At 39.7% G+C, this 25,010-nt stretch overlaps 1 protein-coding gene across 2 annotated transcripts; it reads right to left on the bottom strand.

The window, feature by feature from the left end:
* Positions 1-449: 449 nt before the first annotated feature.
* ANP32E (acidic nuclear phosphoprotein 32 family member E) lies at positions 450-15,226 on the bottom strand. 2 transcript variants are annotated; one of them, XM_030846228.3, is made up of 7 exons: positions 14,855-15,221; positions 11,861-12,010; positions 11,255-11,377; positions 9,973-10,138; positions 8,721-8,902; positions 3,541-3,595; positions 450-2,802 (listed from the first exon to the last, which is right to left on the bottom strand). In XM_030846228.3, the coding sequence occupies exons 1-7, from the start codon at positions 14,906-14,908 to the stop codon at positions 2,732-2,734; spliced, it is 801 nt and encodes a 266-aa protein (XP_030702088.1). In that variant the 5' UTR covers positions 14,909-15,221; the 3' UTR covers positions 450-2,731. The 2 variants fall into 2 exon arrangements, with proteins under 2 accessions (XP_030702088.1, XP_030702089.1); XM_030846229.3 differs by lacking the exon at positions 11,861-12,010 and having other exon boundaries at positions 14,855-15,226.
* Positions 15,227-25,010: the final 9,784 nt, after the last annotated feature.

Below are 25,010 nucleotides of genomic sequence, written 5' to 3'. Positions count from 1 at the left end.
AAAATGTTTGAATCAGGTTGGATTTACTCAAGGTTAACATGCAAGAATTATTTATACTTACATTACCTAAGGACTCTGAAGGTAAACATTATACAGTATTAATGGAGACTTTGCACTCATTTTAGAAAACTATTTGGTGTACAAGAGGTTTATAATCACTTTAGTTAACTATAGATATAGTTACTTCAACTGTAGGTAATAAGTTACTACTTCAAATCAAAATACAAAAAGTACTGGCTCAATCTGCAACTCAAAAAGGAAAATCAATTTTTTCTGCTCTTTGGAAAAAAAGTTAGTAAGCCGATGAGTTAAACTATTACATTGTAGTACCTCATATCACATCCAAGCGTTTGAATGTTAACTTTCAAGCTGATTCTGTTTCTAAAAAGACCTTCAAAGCCCCCAATGGTGGTGTTCAAAAAATGAATGTCATACAGTGAAACTAATCATTAACAACAAATCTTCAATTTATTTGAAGCAATTCGGTTTCAAAAACTTTAAGTTACAGCAGTCACAGAAAAAAAAACACGGAACAGTCAGAAATAATAAAAGAATAATGAGGAGTACTGCATTTTTTTGTTTTTAACACTGTCATGGCTTTATTCAAAACACAGTTGCACAAAAGTATTAACTTCAAAGTTTTTAAGGAGGGTTTCGAGGAATTCAACACACTATATACATACTGCCATACAAAGAGCATTAAAATAGGACCAAAAACTTCTACAAAATATAAAACCCACCCTTACTTATTTGCATGAAAATACCACCCACAAAGCTAAGTAAGTCTTAAAAAGTTTTTTGGAGGCTCTAAGTGTTGTTTTCAAACCAAAGAACTCTCATTTTGATTGCACAATAAGATGATTGATAAGAAAGTCAATATATAGATTTAACTTTTAAAATAAGTATTTTATAATCTGGCATACTATGCAATGAGAACCCTTAACGGACTAAAACAGGGCATTATAATTGTTAAAAAGGAGTAAAATGTTAGCCTTTTGGAGATTCCAATCCCCCCACTAAACTTATCCCAACAGTTTTATTTCAGTCAGTTATGCAAATTTTTTAGTTTATCCACAAATAACTTCATCATTTTTTACTTTAAATCCCCAAGTCATACATTTTAAACCAAAAAAGAAGCAATACTATATTCAGTAATTTAAATGTGTCCCAGTACGAAAGTGTAACTTCAATTAATTTGCTGATACTAACTTTTTAAAAACTTACAAATATTCAAAACAAAGGGGAAAAAATTTTTAGATAGCCAAGATTAAGAAAGCAATTGCCTTGAACATGGAGCCTCCACAACAAAAAAAGGGGATGTACTTGCCTACTCATAATATTATATTTAGTAGCTGTATAAGGAAACACACTCACAGTTATCCCAAATATTTTTCTATTTTTAATGGACATCCACCTGAAACCAAATCTTAATTTTAATATTGATTTAGTTTCAAATATTTTTCCAACTGTCCAGTATATTTCAATTAAATGCTATATCTGGTAATGCTTTAAAACTATAGAAAGAATAATTAAAGGTTCTACTCAGGAAAATTAGAAGTACTTTGCAGAGTGGTATCTAAATCACTTGGGAAGCTAATCTGATTTGAATGTCTCATTAATTATCAACAGGCAATTGTTCTGACTTTTGAGGAACACACATGCTGCTTCCAAGAGCCTCCTCTGCTTCTTTTCTTTCTTCATCCTCCTAATACAGTCTGTACATCTTGTCAAGAAAGAGATTTACAGTAAGCAGAGTCTGTTGCATAAAACTGTATTGATAATAATATTCCTATTTCAGAAAATACTCAATTTCTTTCACTTAGCTTGTTTAAAGCTAAGACAGGTCTGAAAAGGTGGTTGAGGTATAAGACAAAGTCATCTTGGGTGTCCATAAGTTTCCCAACTATTTTTTGAGAAGAGGGGAGTGAAACAAGAAAGGAAGGTGATCATAAAAGAATCACTGAGAGGAAAACAAAGAATGCACACTTAAAACAAAACAAAATAACAACCGTTGGCAGGTCATGATCTTCGACTTGAAGAAAGGGCTCTCCTACATGTCTCTGAAATCAGTATAAGCAATTTTTCCTTGGAAACTAAAATCTTCTTAGTCACCTGGCTTAAAAGGTTTTAGAAGCCTTCACAAAAGCCATGAACTATATTGTTGAATAGAACCTTTACTATTCTGCTCCTACTTTCCAAGCTACTCATGTGACAAAAAAGCACCCAAATACCCTCAGCCAAAAAAAAAAAGTCACTGCCTTCAAACTAAAGATCTCTGGGTTGCCCCTAAAAAAATAACCAACTTATCATTCAAGAGACTATTTTCATTCCAGATTCCAGCCAACTGTGATTTCAGTTAATTTATAAATAACTTTAAAATCCTATGAATGAAATGCACCATATTACGCCTGTGTAAAAGCAATCATGTTTTAATTATACTAAAAATGACTAACACAGTGAACTTTAATTAGAAAAATTAAGATTCTAAATAAATTGCTAGGGAATTTCACAATGGGGTCAATGAAAATTTGTCTCTACATACAATATGATCATTAACAGACTAGTTAATCTTATTTGGAATGGTAAGGCAAAAATAGTAAAACCACACTTTTCCTATAAAAAGTTACACATTATCTTCTGTAGGGATAGCTATCGTACATGAAGAAACAAAGAAGATGTGATCACTCTATTGCACACCCAGGAACATTAGGGAATCTGGTCTTAGAATGATCTAGTCATCTTCTTCCTCTCCATCATCTTCAGCATCTCGTTTCCTCTTTTCCCCTCGAAGACCTTCTTCTTCTGAAAGAGTAAAAGGAAAACTGTAAAATACTTAATTTTAACAAATGAATATTTGTTAAGCTACAGAATTTTGAATCTTAGTGAAAAGTTAATGGCGTATGAAAATTATAGGTTAAGTTTCTCCTCTGCATTACTTTCAATTTCAGTATTGAAACAGCCTTAATAGACTTAGAAATCCATAAATAATGACAGCTTGCTATGCGCCTTAATAGACTTAGAAATCCATAAATAATGACAGCTTGCTATGCACCCTTGTGGCCAAATCATGAAGTACAGATCAAAAAACCAAGGGCTTGACATCATTGGAATTGTTAGTGAATTTTTAAATTTCTTGAAAGGCCTAGGTAAAGAGAAGCAGAGAGCAAATCTAAAACGGGCATTATCTGGAGTTCAACTGTTCTTCTCTTATAAATAAAGTTTCACCCCCTCCAAAATGAAAGGCCCTAAGAAAATAATAAATTGAGCTTATGGTTCCATTATCTCTTCATTCCTGTTTAGAAAATAAATGTTACAAGCTGTTTTTTTTCTTTTAAATGGAATTAATGAATACCCTGAAAAAACTCCTCTTTAAAAAAGGTTTTACACCAAAAAAAAAAAAAAAGGTTTTACACCTTTCAAGGAATTCTATTATATGTTACCAACATCAAAGAGATCAGTGATAATTTGAATTATAGACTCATTCTTTAAAATCCATGAATAATAGCTTTTTAGGATTTTTGAATGGCTAATGTAACTCACCCTCTTCTTCTTCTTCTTCCCCTTCTTCAACATAGTCATCATCATCTTCTTCATCCTTGAGATTCAAATATTCAGTTTGAATATGATGCAAATGAACTTATTTTCGAAACAGAAATAGACTCACAGACATAGAAAACAAACTTACGGTTACCAAAGGGGAGAGGGGGTGGGGGAGGGATAAATTAGGAGTTTGGGATTAGCAGATACAAACTACTATATATAAAATAGATAAACAACAAGGTCTTACTGTATAGCACAGGGAACTATATTCAATATCCCACAATAAACCATAATGAAAAAGAATATGTATATGTATACATATATATGTATAACTGAATCACTTTGCTATATACCAGAAACTAACACAACACTGTAAATCAACTATACTTCAGTTAAAAGAAAAAAATTCAGTTTGAGAATAAATAAGCCATGACATGGGCTATTCACTGTTTGATAATAATACATTCCAATAGGAGCAAAAACTATGGTCATCCTGTGTTCTGACAACCTCTGCCTCACTTACAGAGGTCTTTTTTAAAAACCCAACTAAATCTAGTTTCTTCATGAAAACAAGTTATGTTTGAGACCAGCAACATTCAAAAGAACTTTCTGCAACAATGGAAATGTTCTGTACCTGTGCTGTCCAATACAGCAACCACTAGCCACAGGTGGCTCCTGAGCATTTGAAATGTGACCAGTGCAAATGAGGAACTGAGTTTTAATTTTATTTTACTTTAACTAAATAAACAAATGTGCCCGGTGGCTAATGGACAGAGTAACTTTTGACTATTTCAAAGACACAGTCTTCTGTTTTATAGACTGAGGAAGGATCACCTGAATCTTAGCCTGAACACAGCTACACATGTTGAATAAGTCACTTAATCTCTCTGGACCTTAGTTTTCCAATCAATGAAAGAAAGTATTCATCTAGAAAGATCTCTAAGTTCCTTCTACATCTAAAAATCTACACATCAAAATAGCAAATGTCAATAAAAATCACAATAAAACTTGATCTACAACCCCTGTGGAATGAGTTGTTCTGGATAGCTAAGATTTAAACATAGCCTTGAAACATCATAACCATTTATTTTTTAATTTAGCCAACTGGGATAAAATCTCTAAAGTACATTGCACACTTCTACCATTTTATGCTAAACCTAACAAATCTTTTTCTTGAATTGTCATAGTCACCATTGTGACCATGAGCAGTACACTAATTAGTATATGCCAATTCTCTCAAAGCCTATTAATATATATAAGATGGTTTTCTCCTTTTTAAAATGACCCTGGCCTCTACTTTGAGTTGTATCTTTCCATAGTTTTTATGCCTTCTCTTTTGCAGTTAGTTACTATTTCAATTTTAATCTGCTATGGATTCAGAAAATAGATCAACAAGCTTACCAGAGAACTGAATATAAAAGAGAAAACAGGATTAGAATAATGGCTTGAATACTCTCCTACAAAGAAAATGTCTTTTGTTACGTATACCTTTCACAGTTACCGCCTTGTGCTTGGTTGTGTTCCAAATGGTTAAGTTCTAATATATGTTTGAAAAAATGGAATCAAGCTAGGGGTTGATTGGAGGGTCCCCCCTCCAACCCCAAAATGGTTTACCCCTCCTTAAAAATAGTTTAAATGGCAAATGTTAAAAACTGCTGGGTAGTTAGGAAAAACTTGGACAACCCACACTTTTCAAAGTATCCACAGCTCTATTTGTGTCTATAAATATTAAACAGAACCTATTTTTCCAGCATTTAGCTTAAAGCCCCTGAGAAACTAAACTGCATGACACTTATATCAGAAATCATTCTTATACAGTCAATTCAAACACGAAAACATTCCATACCAGAACACCCAAGCTGCCAGGAGCATAAGCAATAGATGGGGTAGCAAATAAACTAAGGAACTATAGTAAAAATCAGGAGAATGTGTGGGCTTACATTTAAAGAAGAAAAGAAAGGAAGAGAAGAGGGGTAGAGGAGAGAGGGGATGGAAGAGTGGGGAAAGAGAGAGGAAAAGAAGGAGAAAGAAAAGGACATTTTAAACATTTCAAATCTGCAAGGAATGATAAATGAGGGTATTTAAATATTTATAATTTTTTAAAAGCCACTTGAAATACTAATCACATTTATTCATGATAATTTAGAAAAGCCCAAGTCTAAAAAGCAAATCACTTCTCTGGATTTTGTTTTAAACAAAACATGATTAATCAATTCATGTTTTTATGCCTTTTAAAAAAATATATCATCTATTAGATTACCAGAGACTTGCTCTGTAAAGATTATGGTCTTAGTTCCTAACTAGTGGGTAATAAAATGTTTCCTCATTTGTACTATGAATAGTTCAAGAACACCATAATTCCCAATTCTTCTAAAGCCCCCATCTCCATTTTTAATGAAGTATACTACACATACATAAGTCCTTCTTTATACATATTAATTCCTTACCTCTGAAGAGCAGCTGAAATAGAAACAAGACTCAAACAAAACAGAGCTAATCAAATACCATTTCTATTTCCTTCTAATTTCTTTTTTAAGTCTTATAGTCTCTGAAGTTTCTCTGGCTCTTAGCTTCTAAAAACAAGACTTCGAGCTTCCCTGGTGGCGCAGTGGTTAAGAATCCGCCTGCTAATGCAGGGGACACGGGTTTGAGCCCTGGTCCAGAAAGATCCCACATGCCGCGGAGCAACTAAGCCCATGTGCCACAACTACTGAGACTGCACTCTAGAGCCTGTGCTCCGCAACGAAGAGTAGCCCCTGCTCGCCGCAACTAGAGAAAGCCGGCATGCAGCAACAAAGACCCAATGCAGCCAGAATACATAAAAATAAAATAAATAAATTTATTTTTAAAAATAAAAACAAGACTTCATTTTAAAAAGCATCCAAATTATCTCATCATGATTGAAAACTTCTGGTCCCAGCTACCACATTGACTTAATGTTGTATGTATTATCTTAGAGATGTTTGCTCTATACTCCACATCATTTTTAGTTAATATTTCCCAGTACTCAATGGAATGATAAACATAAACATTTGCAGTTAGCTGAAGGTCATTTTTAAATGACTTAATACTATTTAAAGAAGAATTACTGGCAGAGAAAATAAAAAGTCAATTGCAGGGAATTCCCTGGTGGTCCAGTGGTTAGGACTCCGTGCTTCCACTGCAAGGGGCATGGGTTTGATCCCCGGCCAGGGAACTAAGATCCCGCAAGCAGTACAGCACAGCCAAACAAACAAACAAACAAACAAAACAAACCAAAACAAAGTCAAACTGCAAAATAACAAGTCCATTATTTTACTAAGTAAATTAAAACTTAGGGGAAAAATATTCAAGTTGTATGCTGATGTAAACTGAACAGGTTGCCTTTCTCCCTGAATACTTAAAATGCTTAAAAGTTCTGTTCTTCATTGTTGTAAAGCTAACTCACGAAAGCCCCAAACAAGTTTAAGTCCCATTTTTTCTACACTAGTTTCATATTTAAAATGGTATCAGAGGGCTTCCCTGGTGGCGCAGTGGTTGAGAATCCGCCTGCCAATGCAGGGGACACGGGTTCAATCCCTGGTCTGGGAAGATCCCACATGCCGTGGAGCAACTAAGCCGGAGCGCCACAACTACTGAGCCTGTGCTCTAGAGCCCATGAGCCACAACTACTGAGCCCGCGTGCCGCAACTACTGAAGCCCGTACGCCTAGAGCCCGTGCTCCACAACGAGAGAAGCCACCGCAGTGAGAAGCCCGTGCACAGCAACGAAGAGCAGCCCCCGCTCACCGCAACTAGAGAAAGCCTGCCCGCAGCAAAGAAGACCCAACACTGCCAAAAATAAATAGATAAAATAAATGATAAAATTTTTAAAAAAATGGTATCTGAGAAACATCATCATTAATTAGTGATACTGTCTATCTAACTAATGCAAAAGTCATTAGGAGAACAAACAAAAATACAATTTCTAGTCTAAATAAGAGATGTTATTTTTAATAAATATTACTTTAAATTATGAAAACAAAACTCAATAATTTAACATTAGGAGAAAATAACTTATCTAAACTCCCAGGGACTAAAGATCATTTGTTCAAGTCAACTGATTTCCTGTGAACCTACTATGTCCCAGTCAATGTACTGGATGCTGAGATAGAAAAATGAACAGCCCTCCCCTGAAGGAGCTATCTAGTAGAAAGTGGCCAAATAAACAAGTTTTTACAGAAGTGTCTACAGGCAACAGACACCTAATCAAGGTTCAAAGGTAACAGAGGAAGGAGTGACTGTCTCTTAAAAATTACAGAAAGCTTCAATAATGAGGCAACGCCAGAGTTGACTGTTTAAAGATAAGAATCACGAGGCATGATTTGAGTGGTAGTTACACAAGTATGTACATATATAAAATTTCATGGAGTTGTACATAAAATCAGTCCACTTTACATGCTTTAGTATATTTATGTTTACCTGAGAAAAAAGAAAGTAAAGTTCATCAGAAGGCATGGGTAGAAAGTCATTTCAGATAGAGTAAACAATGTGTATACAGACAGAAAGGCATTAATAGCTTCGTGTGATGATTTAATTTGGTATTGAGGGAGATGAAGCTAGAGAAGGTAGCAGAGGCTAGATAATGAAGGGCCTTGTATGTCTTGGTGGCAACAGGGAAACATTAAAGGGTTTCAAGCAGGCCAGTGATATGATCACATTTGCATGCAGACTACACAGGCAAGCACTATGGAGGATACAACAAAGTGGTGATGCTGTTCTCAAAGAGACCATTTAGAAAACTACTAGAAAAGCATAAGCAAGAAATAATTAGGGGAAAGTTTTCATGAGTGCCTATAACGTGCCAGCAACTAGATACTTTACACATGTTAGTTTGTTAAATCCTTAACGACCCTATGAAGTTGGTATAATCTCAGTTTTATAAATGCAGAAACTGAGGCTCAGAAACATTTGTAAAATGTTTCCACTGTCCCATGCTGCTGAGAGAAGAACCGATTTGAAAGCTATCTAGGAGGTAAAATCATAGGGTTTATTATTATCTGGATATAATATGAACTGAGGGGCAGTGGGAAAAAAGATAGGCACACGCACACACACACAAGTTAGAAACAACTCTCAGATTTCTACACAGCTTACTTTTTATATTACTTAACCCTATGCCTAAACAGTTAATTTTCAGTGCACATAAGAAGGTCTATTCACCTGAATTTCTTCTTTCATTAAGTATGAGAGGCCCACCTCCTCTTCTCCCTCTCCCAGTTCTGAGCCTGCTTCATCTTCATCCTCATCCTCATCCTCGTCCTCCTCCTCTTCTTCCTCTTCCTCATATCCTTCAGGTGGACCAGCTTCATCTTCCTCTTCCTCTTCATCATCTTCATCTCCATCTTTAAAAATATTTTAAAAGATAAGCAAATGTCCAGGCAAATGTTTTTGCCTTGGCCCCTCAAACTCGTAAGCCAATGGGTAGAAAGTATATCAGGGTGATTTTTTTTTTTTTTAAGATTTCTCTTTTATAACATCCCATTTACTGTTTGAGAAATATGGTGTCTAAATATTAAAATTTTCCCAACGTATAGATTTTTCATCAAAACATTACATGGACTGAAGTTTATTTTACTTTGTGGACACTTCAAAATCTGCCTGTCCATCATTCCATCATTTTATAACACTGTTTATCTATCAAATTCTTCTTACATGTGAAAAACTTTTCAACCAGTAGTAACAGTGTCCCATTACTGACAACAGCTTTTCTGTCATCAGATCTATTAGTCACCCATTTATCCAAAAATGTATATTCAACTCTCTAGAGCATTTCCATCACCACCACCACCCCCCAAAAAAAAAACATATCCATTAACAGTCACTCACCATCCTCCTCTCCCGCAGCCCTGACAACCGTTAATCTACTTTCTGTCTCTATGAATTTGCCTCTTCTGGGCATTTCATATAAATGGTGTCATACAATATGTGGCTTGAGTACGGCTTCTTTCACTTAGCAGAATGTTTTCAAGGTTCACACACTGTAGCATGTATCAGTACTTCAATCATTTTTGTGGCCGAATAATATTCCATTGTATGGATTTATCACATTTTGTTCATTCATCAGTTGATAGACACTTGGGTTGTTTCTACTTTGTGACTTGTATGGATAATTATGTGATGAATGGTTCTTTTTTCTTTTTTTAGTACTATTTTAAAAGTTACCACTTTTACTGGGTGGTGGTTAAGTTTACAGAAATATAAAATTTCATGGAGCTTAATATTATAACAATCATTAAATTCCCCAAAGCTATCAGAAATCTGAATGAATACAAGACTAGGGCTATGAGTTTTTAAATTTTTGTCTTACTAACGTCTTTTTTTCCCCACACCTAAATACCCAGGCCCAATCTAATCTGCCAGCTAGACTGGAGGCTATAACTGTGACACATTTATGAGTATTAAGAATGATTACCTTCATCATCCTCTTCTTCTGAGTCTGGTGCTTCATTATCCTCCTGGTCAAATCCATCTAAGTATGTGATTTGCTGTAGCAGTTCAAAAATACTTTCTCTATAATCTTCCAGGTTTGTGATCTCACAGTTAAACAAGTCAAGACTCTTCAAATTCTTAAGATTTTGCTGGAAAAGTAAAAAGTTAAAAATTACATTCAAGATTTAAAAACTCATGTTATTTATTTTTAATTCATGAACCAGAACATGTATAAAACTTTAAATCAAGAGAATGATTTTTGGATTTTTAGAATTTTATAATGAAGGGTTATTATATCAAGCACAGCTAATTCTCTTAATGAGGCCCTGGCACCTAAACTCCACGGGAGTAGGAACTTTGTTTTGGCAACTGCTGTCTCTCTAGCACCTGGCTTAGTGCCTTACTCATAGTATGCACTCAGTATACTTTGTTGACTGAATCTGTGCCTAAATAGGCAACAACAGTAACATGGTTAGTTTAAATCCACAGTCAAGCTTATTTTCAACAATTTCAACCTCCTCCCAAGCTTTTTTTAAAAAATCAGAGCAACAATTTTCAGAGTTTCACTTCATCCCCTTTTCCTTCCCTCATACCAGGAAACAAAGGAGCAAATAAAAATAATCAAGAAGAAAGAAAAAGGAATAGAATTTAAGAAAATACTGGAAATTTTAAAACCAGATATTCAGCTCCTGAAGTTGATGATAAAATAAATTTCTCACTGATTTAAAAATTTATCTGGGGCTTCCCTGGTGGCGCAGTGGTTAGGAATCCACCTGCCAATGCAGGTGACACAGGTTCGAGCCCTGGTCTGGGAAGATCCCACATGCCGCGGAGCAACTAAGCCCATGCGCCACAAGTACTGAGCCTGCGCTCTGGAGCCCGCGACCCACAACTACTGAAACCCGCGCACCTAGAGTCCGTGCTCCGCAACAAGAGAAGCCACCGCAATATGAAGCCCGCGCACCACAACGAAGAGTAGCCCCCGCTCTCCGCAAGTAGAGAAAGCCCGCGCGCAGCAACAAAGACCCAACGCAGCCAAAAAACATAAAATAAAATCGTAAAGGAAATAAATTTATTTTTAAAAAATTTATCTGAATGTTTTACTCCAAAGGAAAATAAAGCAGTATCATCTAGATCACGACATATAAGAAATTCAGAAGTTTCAAATGAGTGACATAAATACAAGTCAGTAAGATAAAATTCAAGCAAATCTCAGAAAAATTCAACCAAAAAAAGCAAGTCCAGAGACAAACCTTTCCACTTACCAGAGCTTCTACTGTACTAAGATCTTTGATTTTGTTTCCACTCAAATTGAGGTAGGTAAGGTTTGGACATTTCTCTGCCAGGACTTCCAAGCCTCCCGAGATTATATTGTCACTAAGTTCCAACTATAAATTCAACATGGGGAGAAAACAAAGAATGGTGAAGGCTTAGGACACATCAAAGATTTCTCAAATGTATCAATTTAAAGAAGAAAACAATTGTCATTCTCTTTGGCTTCAAGGGACTGTCACAGTCTTTAATTTCCAAAATCCCATCTATGACTGCCAAATAAAATATTAGAATCTCTATATAACAGACTTCTAACTCAGTTTTGGTTCCAGTTGTATAATAGTTGGATTTTATGTTTCAAAGAAAAACATTTGGTAGATGTTAAATTCATGCCATAAAGCGATTTCATTAGTCAATTTAAATTTCCAAAAGTAATATGACAGCTGATTTCAAAATCCTACAAAACCCCATTTTCCTACCTCTAGAAACTTAGAACCTTCTAATTAAAATGCAGAATGGTTGTTTCATTTGGGAAAAAAATATACATAATAGCCCACGGCATCAAAATCATGATGCTTTCACGCCTAGTGCCAGCTTACCTTTCGAAGTTTATTTAAGCTGGGCAGCCGGGCCAGTGAACTTAGTTCCACATTAGCCATACTCAGAAACTCTAGTTTTTTAAAAGTATCATTCAGGCCCTCAATTTCCCCATTGACACAGAGGCAATTATCAAGGACCAACTCTGTCACCTATAAGAGAGAATATGAATGATTCTTTAGTTTGCAGTCTGTTTAGCAAAAGACCTGGGTCCTGACACTCTGGAAATGTGAATATTAAAACCATCAATTCCCTCATATAGATCCTTTTCATTCTCCCCCCAAATTGAAATACAGTCTTAAGTCATCATTATAAGTTAACTTTTTAAATTTAAACTTGGACTAAGAAGTTCAATGCCTGCTTCAAATCACTAATAAAAAAATTTTAATTGCATAAAAAATAAGACTTTGAAAAAGGTCCCATGTGAAAATTGTTTCTGACCCTCATGAAAAAGACCCTCAACATCAGGGCATATATTTATGCATGAGGGGATACCAAGGCTACTGAGAAAGGATTTAAGTGAGTCCTAAAACAGCAGGGAGAAGAAAGGAAATTGTTTTATTCACTTTTTCAGTTTAAACCCCCTTATTTTGGTTGATAAATGTCACCAAAACTCAAAAATACCTTGTTACCCTTCATGAAGAAATGTTAGAAAGCTCCTTCTGAGACAGCCCAGCGTTCATATGTTATTTGTTCTAATATCGAGGCGAAACAATATCACCCAGGACAACACATCCTTGACAAAATGCTATTTTTCCCTGCCACCCTGGTAGAATTTTTGTGACTTCTCCCCAGTCTTGGGAAGGGGTTGCTGGATCCTCTCTTAGGTCAGAGCTGTAACAAAACTTTCCGGTGTGGGCCTAAATGGACTTAATCTTAAGAGGGAGGCAGGAAACCCTGGCTCTCCATTCTCAATGCAAAAATATGTTTGAGGTATTTTGAGAAATAAAAATTAGCAACAAGGAATGCTACCTTCTCTATTTGAACATGACATAATTATTTCAGGAAGCAAAGAAGGCATCATAATCTGTTTAGAGAGGAGGAAGCCAAGGCCCAGAGGGTAAGCATGACTGCCTAGGGTCAGTCACAGTATGTGGCAGAGCTGTGCCTCCACTTTGTCTTCTGACTCCTAGTCTAGCTGAGTGGAGGAGAGAGGGCCACTAGGTTTGGTGTCAGAAAACCAGTTCTTCCACTTGAGTAAGTAACTTCACTGCCCTGAGACTCCTTTTGCTAATTTGGATTCTACAACAATACCATCCACCTTACAAGTCTGTCGGAAGGAGGAAACAACAAACAGGAAAAGTGCTTTGTAAACTGTAAAGGGCTATACAAATAGAAGACCGTTATTACACCACAGGGGAAGGAGGAGAGGCTGCAAAAAGGCAACATCCGGCACTCCCCAAAACTGGCAAGGAAATTACTAGGGATAGGATAGGTATAAGAATGGGGAAGGAGGGGCAAACCCACTTTTCCAACCCAAGACATAAAAGAGTATTCGAAATGTGTGCTTCTTTGAGACAGCATTTTAACTTTGATTTTGTTTGTTTTTTCCTTAAGCCCCTAAAGACTAGGCCCTAGGAAACTTCAAGTTATCTGTGGGATGATAGTAGTGACTGTTTCCTCCTCCCTGCTATCTACCAATTTCAGCAAAACAGAGACTTTTTAAAAAGTACATAAGGACCTTGGATTCCCACCCTTCACGCCGCCACAGCCCACCGAACAGACCCTACTCATCCTCCACGCTGGTATGCACAAGCACCACCTCCACCCCTGCTGGAAAAAAATTATATCCCTTATACTGCAATTCTGGGGTTTATTTCAGAGGCCGCAATCAGCAAGACCCTATAGACATTTTCCTCTGCGACCAGAAATGCGAGGTTCCTCGTTGGCCATGGGCCCCGCTCTCGCGACCTGCCGCTCCGACCGACGGGAAACCCCACAAGGGGCGGGGACTCCCCAAGGGAAAAGGGGGTCGCCTCCCAGCCCGCGTTCCCCTAGCGCCTCCGCCCCGGGCGGGGAGAGCTGGGTGAAGCCGAGGAGGCGCCCGCGAAAAGGAGGCGGAAACGCCTCCCGCCCGACCCCCGAAAAGTTGACCACGACCCCGCCTCACGTGGCCCCTCCCAACCCCGTCTCTTTAACTAAGGCGACAGCAGCAAGAGCGCATCATTTAGTTTCGCCGAGCCCATCTTGAAAACACGAAACTTCTACGACCCATTTGTTGAGTTTTGTGAAACCGTCTCCAGGGATCAAAATTGGAGTTGCAGCCACCACTACGACACGCCGAATTTCGTTACACCGCGGGGGGACGAAGGGGATAAAGCCTCGTGTCCTCTCCCCACCTTCGGCCACTGCGACGAGTCCCAAAACTTACCCGCGGCCGAAGAACGGGCCGCTGACCCAGATTCCGCCTGGCGGCGGGCGGCGCGCACCGCTTCCCGGGGGAGTGGGCGCCGCCAGCAGTGGGCCGTCCGCGGACTCCGCGAGCGACCCCAGCCCGCGCCCGGCGCGACGTCGTCCAACGCCCAGGGGACTCGAGGCCGGAGACGCCCCCCAGCCCAAAAAAAAGAGTTGGCAGCACTGCAGAAAAGTTGGACTAACTTCTCAGGCGACGATGGCTGCGGCAGAGGCGAGTGGGACTGGGGGGTCGCGCCCACGCCGCCGGCCCCAAGGAGCTGGAACGTGAGGAGCGAAGCGGCCGAGCGGCCCCCAACACTCCGCTTCCCGCCTCCACGAGGCCAGGACGTCTGACTCGAGGAGAGGCGAAGGGGCTTAGCCCCCAAGCACACACAAAAACGCCCCTAGAAACTTAAACCCTTCGCCATTTTAAGTAAAAGATTTTAATGATTTAAAAGTTAAAATTAAATATTTTCCCCCAGCCCTACCCCCAGATGGGGGTTAATTCATTACCCCGCCCCACACACCCTCCAGGACCCCCAGAAACCCGATCCTCCGAATACAGGGCTGGTGAGGAAGGGGAGGGGGCTGAGTCATCTCACCTCCTCCGGGGCTCTGTCCCTTAACTCCAGGTTAATCCTCTTCTTCATCTCCATGTCCTCCTCCTGCTCTTCTGCTACTACTCTCCTCCCTTACCTTTTCCTGCCTTTCCCACTACCCCCAACCCTAAAATTTTAAAAGATTTGGAAATGAATGAAAAGAAATGCAAATATAAACGCCCACCACCACCACCAGATAGGTGTGGGGGAGAAAGAAGGGAATAGCAAATGGAGTCCAAGGAGTTGGGACTCTAACTCAGCTGCCCCCACCTTCTTGTCCACACACTCGCGCGCGCACTCACACGCACACACATACACACACCCGCAGTTCCTTCCCCTTCAATGGCTGCTCGGAGACTGAGCCTCCATGACACGGCACCGCCAACCCCCTGGCCTACACTCCACCCACCTCCCGAATGTATTGGTTGATTCTTCAGCATCTCACTACTCCATTGGGTTACATAAATGTCTATCAGTCTTTAGGGAGGACCTGAGCCAGAAACACTGTGCCTATTGGCTACGACCAAGCGCGCAGTTAACTCCGATAGGTCCAGGAAGGTGTTCGTCCCGGGGAAATGATTTTGAATCCCAGTAGCCCCCCTCCTTTTCTTTGTGTGATTGGCGCGCTTTCCCTAGGCGACCGGACGGTTTTGAAGCCTGTCGGGTTTCTTTTTGTTTTTGTTTTGCCTGATTTTAGTGTTAAAGGAAGGAAGAAAGCATCCTTCTGACGTGTGGAAGTTGCGAGACAGATAATTTAGCACACGGCACCCACCCCGCTCTTGGCGGTTTTAAAGCACAACTCCTGCTTTGCAGCCAAAGTGTACAGCAACGTGCACATCACATAAAAAGGACGCCTTCGTGGCACTGTCCTGCCAGAGATAGGCTTCTGGTGCAGAACCAGAGCAGGGATAAAGATGGTAGTTTAACTTCCAGCAGGAAGGACTGAACGATTTTGAAAGCAGTTGGGTGAGGTATAAGTTAGGCACCTTTAAATAAAACTATCCTGGAGGAATTGTTACTGAGGTAATTGTTGCTGTAATAAACACTAAGACCTTGGAGGGAAAACAGTGCTGGCCTAACGAAAATCAGACATCAACGCACATAGAAATGGTACTGCAATGCCTATCCTTTCTAAAATCCCTTTGGTTGGTTTCCATGGAAATCTGTAGTTTAAATGTGCTTTTAAAAGTCTGTCAATGTGGAATATAAAAGAGGTGTAAGAATGATTTTAAAAAATTTTGTCTTGAGAGTCTAGTTTTTCTTAGTTCTTGCTTAAATTCTGTCCTTTCCATTCCTTTATACCTTTCTCAGGGTAAATACCCAAAGAAATTCCAGATGATTTGGGGAAGGAAGTGGGTGACTTAGTACAACCTCTCCCAGAGCTGAGTGTTTTATTTGCTATTTTTCCAGCTTCTCAAGTTAGAGACCTTAGGATACAGATTTCTAACCACTCCACACCACCTCTCCTCCCATACTGAGACACACAGCTCCTCAAATAGGCTTACATTTAAAATGTAAATATCTGGTATTTGGCATGTTAAGTACTTTAAAGGAAAACAAAATAGTGACGTCTTTTCCTTGCCAAGTGTTTCCTTTGAATTCCCTGAAAAGGAAATTTTATGAAGATGAAAACAAAGCGGGAGAGGGAGAGCTTTTGGTATAAAATGACATGGCAGGGCGCAGGTATTTGGAGTTAGTTTAGTTAGTTAGTTTGTTTGTTTGTTTGAATACAGGCCAAAGGAAGCCAAGATGATATAAAACTGAACCAAAATGAACTGAGGAACAGTTCAAGGAAGAGTTTAAAAAACAAGAGAAGGAAAAAAGGGGCTACAAAGAAACCTGGAAGCACATTTTAGTACCAGCTTAGGAAGAAGTCCTGTGTTCTGATCCCCCTAGCCATTGCAGAGTCTGGAACTCTGGAATGGAATCTCAGAGAGAGTTCAGGGAAGGAGATTCAGATTTGGGAGTCATCCACATATGAGTGATAGTTGAGGGCATGAGAACAAAATAAGATGTCCACAGAGAATGTATATAAGAAGACTTATCAGGCAAAGGAGAGCAAAACATGGTTGAGGGGAAAGAGGAGAGAGAAGTTAAGTTGTCTACCATAGTTGTCAAAGAAATTGAGGAGCAGGTAGAAAAGAAGGAGGTGAATTTGTGGGGAAAAAATGTATGGAAGCCAAAGAATTTCAAGGGAGAGATGATTTTGGGGGTTAAATGGTAGGGCTTTTGTAACAGAACACAGTAGACAGAATGGGAGAGTGGGCTAGAAATACTGAATGTGAGGAAAGGCCATGAATTCATTTCCCCACTGGATAGTAGCTGCAGAAAGTACACCATAGTAAGCATAAACAGGGATCCACGAAAGTGGGCCTTACCCCCCATATCCATTGTCCCCACCCTCATATCATCTCTTATCTCCATTACCTCAATACCCCGAAACTTTCTAGTCTTAATCAAGAAACCAGGATAAAAAAGATGCAGGGGAATAAAAATTCCCCACAGGGCTAGTACACAGAAAGAAAGGTGCCCGGGAAGGGGTTGGATGAAGAAGAAGACTACCAGACTAGCAGACAGGTGTATGGAGCTAAATGAAGGATAAAAGAATGAAATACAGTCAGACATGGAAACAACCTAAATGTCCATTACAGATGAATGGATAAAGAAGATGTAGTGTGCATGTGTATGTATGTGTGTGTGTGTGTGTGTGTGTGTGTATATATATACCTTTAAAAAATGAAATAATGCCATTTGTAGCTACATGGATGGACCTAGAGATTATCATACTAAGTGAAGTAAGTCATAAAGAAAAAGACAAATACCATTTGATATCACTTATATGTGGATGCTAAAATATGACACAAATGAACTTATCTATGACACAGAAACAGACTCATAGGCATAGAGAACAGACTTGTGGTTGCCAAGAGGGAGGGATGGATTGGGAGTTTGGGACTAGCAGATGCAAACTATTGTATATAGAATGAATACACAACAAGGTCCTATTGTATAGCACAGGGAACTGTATTCAATATCCTATAATAAACCATAATAGAAAATATGAAAAAGAATATATATATAGGGACTTCCCTGGTGGCTCAGTGGTTAAGACATCACACTCCCAATGCAGGGAGCCGGAGTTCGATGCCTGGTCAGGAAACTAGATCCTACAGGCATGCTGCAACTAAGAGTTCACATGCCACAAATAAAGAGCCTGTGAGCCGCAACTAAGGAGCCTGCCTGCCACAACTAAGACCTGGCGCAACCAAAAAAATAAATAAAAGAATATATACATATATATATAACTGAATCACTTTGCTGTACAGCGGAAACTAACACAACATTGTAAATCAACCATACTTTAATTTTTTTAATTTCTTTAAATTAAAAAAAAAGAAATAGAATCAGGAAAAAAGCCAAACTTGTGAAGTAAAACATGTTTTAAGCTGAAGTAATGAGGCAAGGTTTAAATGGTAGAATAAAGAGTGAGGTTAAGGATTCAGGAGTAAAGGAGCAAGGAGTGGAATGAATGAGAGGACAGTTCAGAACACTCCTTTAATGCACCAATAAGAAGCATGCATCAGGATATTATTAACTCAACATCTTTAACGTCCAAAAACTAAAGTCATTTCCGCTGCCGAATATCTTCTGTTGCCTCTCCAGATCCACTCTTCACCCTTCTCCACCCTGCTCTGCTACCCAAAACCCACGTGAACTGCATCCAGTCCTATGACTTCCTGCATTTGGTCCATGGGGGAGGGGCACTGACAGGAAATTGGAAGTCTGCAGGAGACTGAGTTTGGAGTATTTTTTCCCCAACTGCCTCTGTGTCAGGTGGGTACAAGAGGACCAACTCCTTCTACTGAAAGCCACAGATCTGTTTGGGGCTATAGCCAACACTGTGATGCACCACCCAGATTTTCCTTCAGGAACGAGGACTTATTCCATGGTACTGGGAGTACTGCCGGAAGATGACCTTCAGCTGTCAGTACTTGTAGGGGTTGCCTCAGCTGAAGAAAGTTGCCTTGCCCAAGGTTATACCTCCTTCTGGGGGCATCCTACATCCAGTGAGTGATCAACACGGGGGTATAAAGGCCCAGCCAGCCCTTTTTCCCTGACAAGACTCATTCATCCAGCTCTAGAGCACCCCCAGGGGTTGACTGAGAATTTTGTTGGACTGCATTGCCATTCAGTTTCTCCCACAGCTTAATCCTGCTCCCTTCTCCTCCCTTCCACAGGTATTGGTCCCAAGAGCATTCCCCTGAAAATATCAGTAAATATCCCGAATGCTATTTCCATCTCACAGTTGAGTTCCTAGGGAACCAAACATGTGACAGAGCCCCTCTCCACATAGCTACCCTCTGAGAAAGCCCAAACTGACCTATGGGAGAAACTACATGGAGAAGCCTCCAGCCTACATGGAGAGGTGAGAGGTACCCAGCCAGCCCTCAGTTTCTCCAGGCCCCACTGTTTCCAGCTCCAGCCACTGTCTGATTGCAACCACATAAGAAATCCAGAGCCAGACCACCCAGCTGAACCTGTCCCCAATTCCTGTCCCACAAAAACCATGAGAGAGAATAAAATGATCATTTAAACCTCTAAATTCGGAGTTGTTATACAGCAATTGTAACTTGAACAACCCCCTCGATCACATTTTTCTGATCAAGACTCACTAGTGCCCTTTTGCTCTGTACTGGTGATAGTCATTCTACTCTTTTTAGTTTTTAGTTTTGCTTATGCTGTTCTTCTACTTTAACCAAAATGATTTTTACCTCCTCTGAATCCTTAGGACTTATTAAACGTATTCAGCGTTTATCCTATGCTGCCTTGCAACGTCTCATAGGTGTTATCTAATTCAATTTGCCCAACCAGATTGGAATTTCCTAGAGAAAAACCAAGTCAGTAACTTGGTTTCCTCTGGCATCACTCGCAGGCCTTAGCACAGTGCTGAGCACACAGTGGGTACTCAAGACGTGTTCAGTAATTGATTATGTCTCAAATAACTCTGAGATGGTAGTTTAAATTCATACTTCCATTAGGAAATACAGAGTTTGGTTGATGCCTTCTTGAGGAATAAGTAATAGGAGCTAAGGATAACTGCAAACTTCTCTTCCTCTTAACTTTTTACCTTTCCGTTTTCCAAACTAGTTAATTCGCAGTCTCAAGACAAAACTAAGCTGGTGCAACTAATGCCAGTGCATTTTCTCCAGAGTTCAGGCTGATTTAGAACCACGAGAAACTTTTCCTACCCATACCTCTGAGAAATCCCAGAAAACCATCCAACAGGGTCGCTACTGCCCCTCTTGGCACCAGGATAGATGATCAATACTCAAAGAATATGAACAATTCTACAGGCTCATTGTGCTAATATTCTGTGAAAAGCTTCCAGGTCAACACCCGTCAAGGCAAAGTAAGTTGTTATATTTGTATAGGATCTTAGAGTTAAGGGCTATATATCTCTATATCTATATCTATACCTATATCTATAACTATCTAAAATGAGCTACCTTTCCAAAGGAAAAAAAGGAAGTTTATTGTGGCTAAATGGTGGGGTAAATTGTCTCCAAAGATGGCCATGGATGATTTCTCCCACCCTGTGCATATATGGCACTCATCCCATCAAGAAGTGGAGTGTATTTCCCCTCCCGTTGAATCTGGGATAGCTTTGTGATTTGCTTTCACCAATAGAATGTAGTGGAAATAACACTGTGCAAGTTCTGGGCCTAGCCCTTAAGAGGCCTGGTATTTTCTGTTTTTGCTCTCTTAGGGATCAGTTCTCAAATAAAGAAGTTCAACTAGGCTGCTGGAGAGAGAGGCCATATTTAGAGAGAGGCCCTAGAGGATGAGAGACTATAAAGAGAAAGAGAGCCCAGACATCCCCCAAGCTGTCCCAGCCGCCCCCGTGGAGGTCCCAGCCATGTGAGTGAAGCCATCTTGGATCGTCCAGCCCTTGTCAAGCTGTCCCAGCCAACATCATGTGGAGTGGAGATGAGCCATTCTACCATGCCCTGCCCAAATTTCAGAATCTTAAGTAAATAAAGCATGGTTTTGTTTTTTTTTTTTCCGGCCACACAGCACGGCCTGCAGGATCTTAGTTCCCTGACCACGGACTGAACTTGGGCCTGGCAGTGAAAGCACCAAGTCCTAACCACTGGACCACCAGGGAGTTCCCAGCACAGTTGTTGTTGTGGGGTTTTTTTTGTTTTTTTTTTTTGTTTTTTTTGGTTGTGTTGGGTCTTCGCTGCTGCACGCAGGCTTTCTCCAGTTGCAGCGAGCAGAGGCTACTCTTCGTTGCCGTGCACGGGCTTCTCGTTGCAGTGGCTTCTCGTTGCAGAGCACGGGCTGTAGGCATGTGGGCTTCAGTAGTCACGGCACGCGGGCTCAGTAGTTGTGGCTCGCGAGCTCAAGAGCACAGGCTCAGTGGTTGTGGCGCACGGGCTTAGTTGCTCCGCGGCATGTGGGATCTTCCTGGACCAGGGATTGAACCACGTCCCCTGCATTGGCAGGCGGATTCTCAACCACTCAACCACTGCACCACCAGGGAAGCCCCACGGTTGTTATTTTAAACTACTCAGTTTTGAGGTGATTTGTTAGCAATGGATAACTAAACAATAGCAAAACTAGGGATACACTCAAGGTCCTACGATTAGTGCTTTGTGAAGATGAATCTGAAACCCGGTTCCTCTGATCAAAGTTCACATCTTTTTCCGAAGGTGACCATTATAATCCTGTTTAATTCATGTACACAAAATGTTCTGCTCCCTAAAATATTCTTACCCCATTAATGCCCAAAATGCCACACATAGATATTCAATCTTATGACCCCTGTTGAGATGTAAGAACTCCACTAAATTTTAATTTAGTTGAAGATATTTATCAGATTTTTTTTGAGAAAAGGGTTTGATTGGCACCATGAATACTATAAAATGATTGAACTGCCACACATTTTCCAGGTTTTTTCCAATCTCATTCTTTCTTTAATTTGGGAACCTTTTCTCTGTAGGGATTTTCAGTGAGTGGCGAAAAGGGAAGCATACCATTACAATAAACTCTTGAGTTTTGCTGTATGAATACCAAATTCTAGGAAATATCTGCAAAAGGATAAAATTCTAGATTGATATTCCCCAGTTTGAGTCACCTCTTTATGAGGTGTACAAAGGGAGTACAAAACAGTTTTAACATTAGTCAAAGTAAAACAAAATTGGGAGAGTAAGTCTCCTAGAAATAAATCTATATTGCAATATCAAATAGAAATGATTTAGAGATTTTGCACTCTAAGAATTATTGCATCATTGCATTTCTCCAGTAGCACAGATAATAGTTACCTTAAAAAAAATGTGTAACCTTGATAACAAGGTAACTTTCAAAAAATAACTTGAAACTTCTAGTTAAACATGGAGAATTTAATATAGTACATACTTACCTCCATTCCTTCCCAAACCTACTAAAATGACTTTGAAGGAATAAACTTAAACCCAAAATGACAAAGAGACTGAACAAGTAGAAGACAGTTGATGAGAGAGCCCAACAAAATTATGGAATCTGTGAAGCTGATGAACCATGTAGTTCAGAAAGGCTTTCTCCTCACTTCTGATGTTTTCCTTCTTGAAAAAAAAGAGCTCAGTTAGTACAGCTGGGCCTCTCCCAGTCCTTTGTTCATCCACCCTAAGTGGAGTATTCCACTTCCTTCCATCCTCTGTGCTCCTGGGAGAGAGAGCCTGTTCATCAGAACACACATTCTGCTGTGTTCCTCCACACTGAGGTCTGCCCCAATCCAGGCTGCCTGATTCTGGGGTACAGTTAGCAGGCCCACTGACTGTCAAACTAAGCTGCATCCTCCAATCTGGCCTCCAACAGTAACAAAGGAGATATGTTGACCTCCATATTTACTTTTTGTTTTATTTCTCAACTTGTTCAGGATGCTTGCACATAGAAGGAATGCTATTATTGGGACCCCCTCAGAGACCCCATTAGACTAGAGGTAATTGTCTTAGCAGAGAGGAGAAAGTTGAAACCTTACTGCCTGCAGGAGATTGAGAGACAAACTGATTTACACTGTAGAACCCCACAAAGATTTTGAATTTGGAAACACTAAGAATCCTTGAAGATGAGGGTGAGCATAGGGCTAAAACAGAAGAAACAGGGCTTCCCTGGTGGCGCAGTGGTTAAGAATCCGCCTGCCAATGCAGGGAACACGGGATTGAGCTCTGATTCGGGAAGATCCCACATGCCACGGAGCAACTAAGCCCATGTGCCACAGCTACTGAACCTGTGCTCTAAAGCCCGCGAGCCACAACTACTGAGCCCTCATGCCACAACTACTGAAGCCCACACACCTAGAGCCTGTGCTCCACAACAAGAGAATCCACCGCAATGAAAGGCCCGCACACCGCAACGAAGAGTAGTCCCCGCTCGCCGCAACTAGAGAAAGCCCACGCACAGCAACGAAGACCCAACGAAGCCAAAAATAAATAAATAGTACACACCCCAAATTAAACCCAAAATGAAATATCACTACACACCTATTAGATTGGCTACTTTTTTTTCAACTGACTGTATCAAGTGCTGGAGCAACCAGAGCTCTCAAACACTGCTGGTGGGAATAAAAAACACTATGAAGAACAGTTTGGCAGTTTTCACAAAGTTAAACATACACTTACCACACGACCCAGCACTAGGTATTTAGTTAAGAACAATAAAAACATACGTCCACTCAAAAACCTGTACTTGAATGTTTATAGTGGTTTTACTTGTGGTTCCTGAAAACTAAAAACAGCCCACATATTCTTCAACTAGTGAATGGATAAACCAACTGTGTACAACTGTATAACAGAAAAACTCAGCAGTAAAATGAAGCAAACTCCTGATACGCAACAACATGAATGAATGCTGAGTGAAAGAAACCTGACTCAAAAGGCTACATGCTGTATAATTTAATACATAAGACATTCTGGAAAAGGCAAACTTATAGGGTGAGAAACAGATCAGGAATTATGTCCGGGACAGGGTGATGTCCTGATTATGATGGTGGTTACACGGCTTTATGCATTTGTCAAAACTCATAGAACTCTACACTAAAAAGGGTGGGGCTTCCCTGGTGGTGCAGTGGTTGAGAGCCCGCCTGCCGATGCAAGGGACACGGGTTCGTGCCCTGGTCCGGGAAGATCCCACATGCCACGGAGCAGCTGGGCCCATGAGCCATGGCTGCTGAGCCTGCGCGTCCGGAGCCTGTGCTCCGCAATGGGAGAGGCCACAACAGTGAGAGGCCCGCGTACCGCAAAAAAAAGAAGGGTGAATTTTACTCCATGTAAATTACACCTCCAGAAACCTGACTTTAACAAAAGGAATGAGTTTGAAATTTTTCATAATAAAGAGTTTTTTTGAAAAGTATACACCCTCTTTCAATTCTACTTCTAGGAAAGAGTTGGACAAATGTGTAAATATATATAAACAAGAATATTCTGATTGAAGTATTGTTTGCCATAGGTAAAAATTTTTTAAAAAATGAAACACACCTACCAGTCCAAAGGCAGAGGATTAGTTAAACACATTGGGTTTCTACTATACAATACTATGCAGTTTAAATTGCTGACAGGGATATGTATTTATTGACATAGAAGAATGTTCACAAAGTAGTGTCAAGAAAAAAGGTTATAGGCCCATTATGTATATAGCTTGGTCCTATTTTTGTAAAAAAAATAATATTTATACACACAAAATATATGCATTTAGATATAGCGTCATAGAAAAAAGATTGTAAGTTAGTAGAATGGTAACAGTGGTTATCTCTAATTAGGAGAATTTTGAGTGATGTTATTTTTCTTTTTTGCTTTTTGGAATCTTCTCTTTTCCTTAAAATAATCAGGTATTATTTGTATATTGTAAAATAATAATTAAGAGGAAAAGTGACAAGCCATTGCTAAGATCTGATATTCTCTACCATTCTGGAGCCAACTCCAACATTTCCTTTTTATTTTTTAAAAAAGGAACAAAAAGAAATTCTTGCCAATGTGCATGGATTTGTAACCAGCCAGTGATGGTGCTATTTAAATAAAATATATGTAATACATGAAACAATAAGCATCTTTGATGGTAGAAAAATGGGGAGAATGCAGGATCTATGAGCTCATAAATAACTGCATTTCACTTTTGCAGGTAT

This window comes from Globicephala melas, chromosome 1 (assembly GCF_963455315.2).
Source record: "Globicephala melas chromosome 1, mGloMel1.2, whole genome shotgun sequence".
Classification (NCBI taxonomy): Eukaryota; Metazoa; Chordata; class Mammalia; order Artiodactyla; family Delphinidae; genus Globicephala; species Globicephala melas.
Note: the sequence above shows the minus strand (reverse complement) of the source record. Positions and strands in the feature narration are given on the sequence as shown.